Below are 8761 nucleotides of genomic sequence, written 5' to 3'. Positions count from 1 at the left end.
TGTAGGTCTTTTATCCGCCAGTTGAATCAGGAAGGCCAGAAACATGGGTCCTGAGCCTCAGAAGAAATGCACGAACATTTCTTTTTAGATACTAACCTCTTCCTTCCAGCAGGCTTGAAGAAAGTAAATCCACCAGCCCTCAGCTATGGGGGCCTCTGTCTCAGATGTGGACAAGCATGACCAACTAACCAATTCTCTCCTTTCTCTTTCCTCCATGCTGGACTGCCCCATTGCCATGACAGTTCGAGGTAAGTTGTGTGGGGCCCCACGACCCTTAATTCATGTGTGTCCTTTTTCATGCCTCTGGGTTCCAGTGAGAGCTAGTGTGCGATTTGACCTCTCCACCCATTTTCTTTATTATGGTGTATGTATGGTTATTTTACAACAGCCTACTGGTTCCAAAATCACGGCGATGGACACATTAGGGAGCATCGTTCCCACCCCGGCCTGTCCACCCATCACTGGTCCATCTGTAGTCCTTTCATTGGTGTCTTTAGTCCCCTTCCGGTGTCGCTTTGTAAAAATATAATAGAATACAAATGTATGTCCTCGTTTCCTCCTTCTCACATCAAGGTTGCATAATTTATAAACTCTTCTATGTCCTTTTTTAATTTAAAAAATATCCTGGAGACTCATGCATATGGGTTACACACTCCGTTCTCCTTCTTTCCTCACTGCTGCATAGTATCCCAGCGTGTAGCCATGTTCACTTATCGGTAGCTCAAGCATGGGCTGTTTCCTTGCATTTTCAGTTACAAACCACATGGACATCATCTTGTCCATGTGCAGGTATATCTATTGGATCGATTCCCAGGAATAGGGTTACTGCATTAAAGAGTAAATGAATGTGTGATGCCTGATAGCTATTGCAGAATTGTTCTCGGCAGGGATTGTATTCGTTTATGGCAAGGGACACCCTACAGTGGGGTTGACGGTGTGCCGTCAAAGACGAGGCTGCTCCCATAAAGATCACAGCCTCAGAAACCCGTGGGGCTGCTCTACCCTGTCCTACGGAAGTCATCAGGCACCAGCATCGACTTGATGGCAGTGAGTTATTGTTGTGTTCTCCCTCTCAGGACTCTAGTCGAGCCACTTCAAGCACCCTGGTGGGAGGAAAGGTAGGAGGGCCTGATAACAGAAGTGAGGTTTTTCATCAAAATCTTGAGGCAATCTGTCTTCAGAGGCTTGCTATTTGTGAATAAATGAGAGGTCCCTGGAATGCTCTCCTCAGGTAGATGACACTCTCCCTCCTAGGACTGTAAGAACCTTGCAGAATGGCTCTTTTTCCTGGGAAGTAGGAGGTCTATTCTCTGTAGATGGGGGAAATGTAGGGAGAGGAGGGCCATCCACAGGGAAAACAAATAGCCCCTGAAGAAAAACCCAGGCCCCTTCACTCTTCACCCAGGACTCCTGAAGATCTGAGACAGGCCAGATAGTACCAGGGCACTTGCAACAGTGCAAAACCATCAGGTCCCCTTGTCCTGCTGGTGTCCATTCACCAGTCATGGCCAACTACACAGAGTCCTGAAGGTCAGACAAGCAGTGTTAGAAACCAGTGGTTTTTCACGGGCTACTGTCTACCCTGAGTCGGTTCTCCAATAATAAAGACCCAGGGTTTCACCTAAACATGAGCTACCAACTGGTAACCTTCCTAACCCACAAGAAATATACCCCAAACAGAAGACCCAAAATTCTGTACCTAGGACTTTCAGTTAGTCTCTTTGATAGGCACCTATGTTTCTGACTTCATAAAACTGGCCTCTGTATGGTTTTCGATACTGAAATAGTAAGCCCTTTTATGGAAGCTGGGAAACTACAGTCCAGATCATTGTTTGTAAAATTTCATTCAAAATACAAAAAGACTGCCCATGGATGCATAAAGTTTGTACGCATAAATACATGGATGCCCATTTCCGTATATCAATATTCCCAAAGAAACCAAAGCACTGCCATCGAGTTCCTTCTGACTCACAGTGACCCTCTAGATCTTTATGGGAGCCGTCAGCCACACCTCCTGGGGAGAAGCTGGTGGTTTTGATAAGCCCAATGCTTCCCCCACAGTGCCATCAAGGCCCCTTATCTTACTGTGACATCACGCAGATGTTTGTATGCTACTGAGATAGCTTCCTATTTATCCGTGAACACTTGAGGGCTTACCCTGTAAAAAGGTAAATAAGTCATTTGTCAATGAGGGAAGTGGTGCTAAGAAACTTTTTTAGTCAATGAAATCTTGGGCCTCTTAAGAAAACTCAGTGTCCACGGATTGATGCAAAATATGAAACTAACCATGGTTTCTCTCTCTCTCTCCCTCCTTGTGTCTCCTCCTCCTTGGATGCCTGAAACACAGATAATTCAATTAAACTTCGGGTAAGAGTTACTGTCAGAGATTAAATTCTTGCATGCCAAGACCGAGTGGGAAATAAGATCTAATAGAGTGGGAGACTGGGCCCACAGTGAGACTTACCATGAGTGCGTCACTGGGACTCCAGAAGAGAATGAGAAACCCAGACCCTACCCCTAGAGCATTTTCCATTTCACCTAGCTTGGGCCCAGTGGTATAATAAGCTTCTAATAGATGGATCAAATCTGAATATCATTCCAACTTACAATTCTAGACTCGTCCTAACCAGGAATCGGGTGACACCATGAATCATTCATCTTTCACCAACCACGTAAGCTGTTCCAACTCTACGATCTTTTCCCTTGGGTATCTTTCAAATTAGGATGTGCTATGCAGTAGAATTGCTCCCTATGGTTTTTTAGGCTGTAATCCTTTCAGAAGGAGCCCTGGTGGTGCAGAGGTAAAGCACCTGCTGCTAACAGAGATGTTGGTGGTTCCCAAAACTTCAGCCTCGGGAACACAGGGGCAGTAGTTCTCTTCCATCCTGTGGGCAGCAATGGGTTTGCCTGGATTTCCCACAGGCAGATCCCCAGGCCTTCTCTTCCTCAGAGCCACTGAGTGGGTGGAAACAGCCAACCTTTCTCACAGGGGCAGTTCCACAATCAACTCGATGGCAGTTGAGTGTCTAAGGTGTTGTTGTTGTTTTTGGTTTGGTTAGAAGCCTATCACAAACCACCTAGGTTGCCTAGTTAATAAAAAAATCACTTTCTTAACCAAGAGAATTCAAGTGGCCCCGATGGCAACTAATGATGGGTAGGAAGGGTTGCTTTACCAGTAGTTGCACTTCCTCTCCCATGGTTAGATTCTCCCTCTGCTCCCTGCAGCCACCCAGGGGACCGAGGGGGAGTGCTATCTGGAAAAAAAAAAAAAAAAACCAAAACCGCTTCACTTGATTAGTGGGCAGCTTGACTCTAGCTGAGAGGGCAGAATGATACTTCTGAGTTTTAGATATTATACTCTGTCTTATCCCTCCTTCCTCCAGCCCCACCAAAGAAGCTGTGTAGTCATAGAATCAAGTAATGTTAGATCTGACCTTGCAGCCGAATTTAGCAATAATAATAATATGAAGCTGTAGCCTTTGACCTAATACCATTTTCCCCTCCTACATTATTCCATTATTCCACACTCTCAAAATACCTTTACCAGAAACCAAACCCACTGCTACGGAGTCTATGCCAACTCATAATGACTACATAGGCTGGAATGTGTATGGGAGCAGACAGTGGAGGAGTAGCTGGCACCTTTGAACCTCCGACCTTGCGGTTAGCAGGGTAATAGTCCAACGCTTACCCAACAGCCAATGATTATTATTGCCAGCCCTTTACAGATGAGAACGCTGAAACGTAGAGAAATTCAGTAACTTACCCCACCACAGGGGGAAGTTCTGGACTGACCTCGTTGATTTCAAAAGACCATGCTCTTAAACAGTTTTTACAGATGGAATGGAAATCTGATTTTTAAAATTAATTTCCCTCTAATTATAGGTCATTTAGAAAATGCAAGAAAACAAAACGTAGAAAATTAAAGTCCTTTTTTTTCTAAGTCATGGATTGGATGTTATCTGTTACAGAACAGGCCAAGGCCGCCCAGAACTGAAGACCCGCACTAACAAACGGTTTCATCAAAGGCTAGTGAGGCGGCGGCCTGCCCAGCCTGGAACTCATCTCCAGAGCCTCGAATGTCTCCTGAAACCCAATGATCAATAAAATTCATGCAGTGCAACTGGCTTCCGAGTCCTCTTTGCGCCGTGTTCGCGAAAGGGTCCCGGGCCCGACAGGAGGCCATATTGTCTGTACGTCTTTTTCCTCTGTGGAAATAACCCCTCCTAGCGCTTACAGAACCAGCCGTAACACGAACGTAATTTAACCGAGAAACATTGCACAAACGAATCATCCGCTTTGAGCGAAACCAGTTCGACCAGCAAGCACAGCGAGCAAGCGCTATGGTCCCACCCAGAGGAGCCAATGGATGAAACGCCCCGCCCTCTTTCATTTTTCCAAGTGTCGATTGGTCCGTTCCGCCGTCGATCTCAGTTCTCCTCCTATCACCGCCACCCTGCGTCCCTCTAGGTCGGCGCTCCTATTGGCTCCCTCCGCCGTAACGCTACGCCGGGGGCGTTCCAGAGCCAGCCACTGGGAGTCGCCGAAGTTGGCTTTTAAAAAATGCCGGCCGACGAGCGGGCCGTGTGACGACTGGAACGAGGATCCGGCTCTGCGGCGGGCGCCCACCCTTTCCGAGGCACGCGGCCGGCGCCCCCAAGGCCCCGCCGGGAGCGAGCGCCCACAGCAGAGGGGCCCGGGCGCCTGGCTCCGGGCCGCGTGCCGGGACCCCCCCGGGACCCGCCATGGGCCCGCGCCGCCGGAAGCCCGAAGCCCCGAAGAGGCGCACGGCCAGCCCGCCCCCCAGGACCCCGCGGCGGGGCCCCTCCCTAGGTAACCGGGCTGCAGCCCCTTCCCCTCAGCGAGGTAGGCACGGCCAGCCCCGTCCCCCGTCACTGAGCGGACGCGAGACGCTTGCCCGGCCGACCCTGCAGTAGAGCCCGAATTGGCAGACCCCGGTCGCGGGACCTCCTCTGGCGGGAGTCCCGCGGCCCCGGGAATCCTTCTGTCTGTGTTAGGACGACTTCGGAGGGAGCCCCTGCCCCGCAGGCAGAACTGTGAGTCTGAATGGAACAGATGGCAGTGTGCTCGGGCTGTGTTTTATTTTGGGGGGGCATTGTGGGCTATGTGATTGTTCGACGCAAAATGACCAGGACTAGCCCGGTTCCACTCACTCCTGCCCTAGGATATTGAGCATGGCGCGTTTCACTTTATTTTGGACGACTATCAAATTTCCTAGAGTCATGCTGCCCTCCGATTATTAAGGGGTTTTGCAAGTGTTCCTCCCCATTTTTTGGGTGCCCGTCAGCAAGTCAAAGCCCTGAAAACTTCACCCCACCCACGTCATCAAGTCAACTCTCCTTGGAGGAGACAACTCTTCCCCAGCCCTGAGTTAGCGCCTTCCGGCCGAGAGAGGGGCTCTGCTTCCTGAACTATACCTGACAGTGTTCCGCGAGGCGCTCAGCGGCCCACTTCTCAGAAGCGGACAGTCTGCCCCGCTTCCCAGTCTGCTCTTGCATGGGAGTTCTGCTGAAACCTGTGCGCCGTGGCCACCCTGCTCGCGGCAGGTTTCAGCAGTGTCTGATAAATGTAGCTTAAGATGACACCTTTCCCTCCAGTGCATCAGTTGCCATTCTTAACTTGGCTTGCCATCCCCTTTTCAGAAAAAAAAAAAAATTACTCTGTCCCCTTACAAATGAAAATTGTGGGGTAGCCTATAATCCAGGATAAATTGCAGGTCTCCACTTTACCAGCACCCCCACGGGGGTGGGGGGTGGGGGGGCAGCATCGCCCACTTTGGGAACTACTGCTCTAATGCAGCTGCCCCAAGGGGGAAAGACGGGCTTTCTACTCCCGTAAAGAGTGACACTCTCATAAACCCACAGGGGCTGCGCCACCCTGCCCTTTGGGGTTGCTGAGTCAGGGTGGACCACATGGCATTGGGATTGGAGCGAGAACACTAGAACACTGCTCTAGTAGTAATACTTTGGCTGCGTCTCATAGGTTTTGCTGTGTAGACGTTATTTAATTGTCCAAATCTCAGCTAGGTCATGTTAACATGAGTTATTTGGAAGAATTGTTTTTCATATTCTTTTGTCTTCATATTCTTATGTCATTATGAGTCAGAATGGTCAGTGAGGTGTGTGTGTGTGTGTGTGTGTGTGTGTGTGTGTGTGTGTGTGTGTCTGTCCTAAATTTCTTGTGTCAATATGATTTGGTCAGAGAATTTGGATTTTAGAGTTTCTACTTTGGGGCATGGTTTTAAGGGTTTTCTTCCCCATGCTCAGCCCCCACCCCCTTTTGGGGAATTGGAGCCAACATTTGAGGAAAGGCCCTGACAAAGTGCCTGCCCGCACACTGAGTCAGGCCTCTTCTGAGGGCCCAGGCCAGTCACTAGAGAGCCTTGCCCCAGGACTCCCTCTGTGGGCCTCAGAGGAGCTAAGATGAGGAGATGGCACCCAGATTCCTTCCTGCCCCAAAGAAATGAACAGGTCTCCGTGCCCGTGGGTAATGCATATGAAGGGCATGGGTTGGAGCGCAGCCCATGGGCTTGGAAGTGATGGCGATTTGGGAAGAGTTGGCATCTGAGATAAGCCTCCAAGGACCAGCGATTCCGTCTCCTGCCGTGTTCTCGGCGCTGGGGCTCCGAGCCGCGGTGAGAAACCCCGGGTGTGTGGAGCGGATCGCGGTCCAGGCAGTTGACCTGGGTGTAGGCCGGCCTGGGAGGCACCCTCTGTGATGCGCTGCATTCTCAGGCCCCACTCTCTCGCTCAGGCACTTCCATCCATCGCCGACGTCGCCTATGGACACCCAAGGTTTTGAAGGAGATACGAAAGCTTCAGAAGAGCACAAACCTGTTGTTACGGAAGAGGCCCTTTAGCCTTGTGGTGAGCTCCAGGGAGCTGCTGCCTGCCCCCCAATTCTTTAGAACCCCAAGGACTGAGGAACCTACCAACTCTCCAGCTGAGGGGCCTCTAAGCTGGCAGGGGCCTCTTTGTCACCTGAACACATGAGCCCTCCCATAGCCCCTTCTCATTCCTTGTGGACTGGCTTTCTAACCTTGACTCTGGGCTCTTAACCCCAACACCCCTCATCCCCTTTTAGTTCTCTTCCCTACTTAGCAATCACCTCCTCCCCTCTCTCCCTGCTGCCCATGGGAGTCATGGTGCCAGTTCCCACCACCACCACCCCTGGATTGGCACCTGCCACTGAGTTTGGTCCTCGGGTGAAGGGCCAGGAAGGCATCCCAGAAATGAGGAGTCACTGGAGACTCTTGGAGAGAGCCTGTCTTCCCCTGAGTCCCTGTCTTGTTCTCTCTCCCATTCCCACCTCCTTCACAGGCAAGAGAAATATGTGTTAAATTCACTCGTGGTGTGGACTTAAATTGGCAAGCCCAGGCCCTGATGGCCCTGCAAGAGGTAAGAAAGGGCACGGCATAGTTCTACATGCCTAATAGGGCATACACGGAGCCCTGGGGCATAGTGGGTGACAAGTTGGGCTGCTAAGTGCAAGGTCATCAGTTTGAAACCACCAGCCGCTCCACAGGAGAAAGATGAGGCTTTCTACTCCTGTCGGGAAGTCTAGACTCAGAAACCCACAGGGCGGTTCATGCCTGGTCCCATGGAGTTGCTGTGAGTCAAAATAGACTGGAGGCAGTGAGTGGGGGGTTGTTTGTGTGTCATCGACTCAGCTGCCCTACAAGAGGTCTGTGGTTTAAAGACCAGCTACTCTACAGGAGAATGACATGGCCATTTGTTTCCATAGCGGTTGCAGCTTTGGAAACCCTGTGGGCATGCCTGCTCTGGCCGATAGGGTCCCGTAGCCTTCGCATCGTTGGCAGTAGGTTTTGAGCAGGACTTGAATGCGTGTGAATGGTCACCACCAAATCTCGCCTTCTGGAAAGGAAAGAGCCACACAGTCACACCCAAGGGTTTGATTGGGAGCCCAGTTGCCAACTACGCAGTCGAGCACCCTCCCTCCCCTGTGCCAGTCTTACCGTTTCTCTTCTGTCCCCAGGCAGCAGAAGCCTTTCTGGTGCACCTCTTTGAAGACGCCTATCTTCTTTCCTTGCATGCCGGCCGCGTCACTCTTTTCCCGAAGGATGTGCAGCTGGCCCGGAGGATCCGTGGCATCCAAGAAGGACTGGGCTGAGCCTGTGGTGCCTCCTTCGCTCAGCGCCCACTGCGCTTCCTAAAGAGCTTTCCCGCCTTCGTGTCCCCTTCATTCGGTCCCTTGCCACCTTCTTTTTCTCTAGAAACGTCTAGACCTGGTTTTACCTTTACTGCTGGAGGACTCTGGGTCTCGTCTTTTTGTCTAGTGTGAAATAAAGACATGCTTTCTTCAAAGTAATGAATGGCCAGACGCCTCGTTTGGAGGATGAGGAAACGTTCTTAATTTCAGGGATGATGCCAGAGCCTCTCCGTGGAGCCCAAGGTGCCTTCTGGATTTAAGCCGTCTGCAGACATCTGCGCAAGGCGATCTTGAAAACGCGGAAAGCAGCGCAGCGTTGCTCTGTGACGGGAAGATGTGAGGCCCCGGCAGCGCCCCGGAGAAGGACTGAGGCTCCTTTTCTCAGCTTATTCCTGAGACTGTTCTCGGGGTTTTGCAGCTAGCAGATGTGCTGGATCGTGAGAGCAAACGAGACTCACCCCTCATTTTAGACCGTTCTGTACTGCTCCCAGCTCGGGCCCTAGGTGGGCTTGCTTCCATGTGAAACACGGGGGCACAGAGACCGTTTCCTTCAGCTGCACGGCCAGCAAGG

General features: G+C 51.1%; 1 protein-coding gene and 1 long non-coding RNA gene across 3 annotated transcripts; both read left to right on the top strand.

Annotated features, from left to right (window-relative positions):
- Nucleotides 1–2321: 2321 nt before the first annotated feature.
- On the top strand, nucleotides 2322–4110 carry LOC142454513 (uncharacterized). Its single transcript, XR_012785701.1, has 3 exons — nucleotides 2322–2367; nucleotides 2616–2672; nucleotides 3972–4110. It is a non-coding gene; the product is annotated as an uncharacterized LOC142454513 (long non-coding RNA).
- Nucleotides 4111–4539: 429 nt separating this feature from the next.
- CENPA (centromere protein A) lies at nucleotides 4540–8345 on the top strand. Of its 2 annotated transcripts, none has more exons than XM_075556997.1 (4): nucleotides 4540–4833; nucleotides 6775–6887; nucleotides 7341–7418; nucleotides 8017–8345. In XM_075556997.1, exons 1-4 carry the CDS (start codon nucleotides 4746–4748, stop codon nucleotides 8149–8151), a joined length of 414 nt encoding a protein of 137 aa, XP_075413112.1. In that variant the 5' UTR covers nucleotides 4540–4745; the 3' UTR covers nucleotides 8152–8345. The 2 variants fall into 2 exon arrangements, with proteins under 2 accessions (XP_075413112.1, XP_075413111.1); XM_075556996.1 differs by having other exon boundaries at nucleotides 4540–4866.
- The last annotated feature ends 416 nt before the right edge of the window (nucleotides 8346–8761 follow it).

The sequence above is a fragment of the Tenrec ecaudatus genome, chromosome 8 (genome assembly GCF_050624435.1).
Source record: "Tenrec ecaudatus isolate mTenEca1 chromosome 8, mTenEca1.hap1, whole genome shotgun sequence".
In the NCBI taxonomy this organism is placed as follows: Eukaryota; Metazoa; Chordata; class Mammalia; order Afrosoricida; family Tenrecidae; genus Tenrec; species Tenrec ecaudatus.
The sequence above is the reverse complement of the archived record's forward strand: the minus strand, read 5'-3'. Positions and strand labels throughout refer to the sequence as shown.

Coding starts and splice junctions, on each gene's coding strand:
- CENPA (XM_075556996.1), top strand. CDS start 4,746: ATGGGCCCGCGCCGCCGGAAGCCCGAAGCCCCGAAGAGGCGCACGGCC. Junction 4,867..6,774: donor AGCCCCTTCCCCTCAGCGAG/GTAGGCACGGCC, acceptor TCTCTCGCTCAG/GCACTTCCATCCATCGCCGA. Junction 6,888..7,340: donor AGAGGCCCTTTAGCCTTGTG/GTGAGCTCCAGG, acceptor CCTCCTTCACAG/GCAAGAGAAATATGTGTTAA.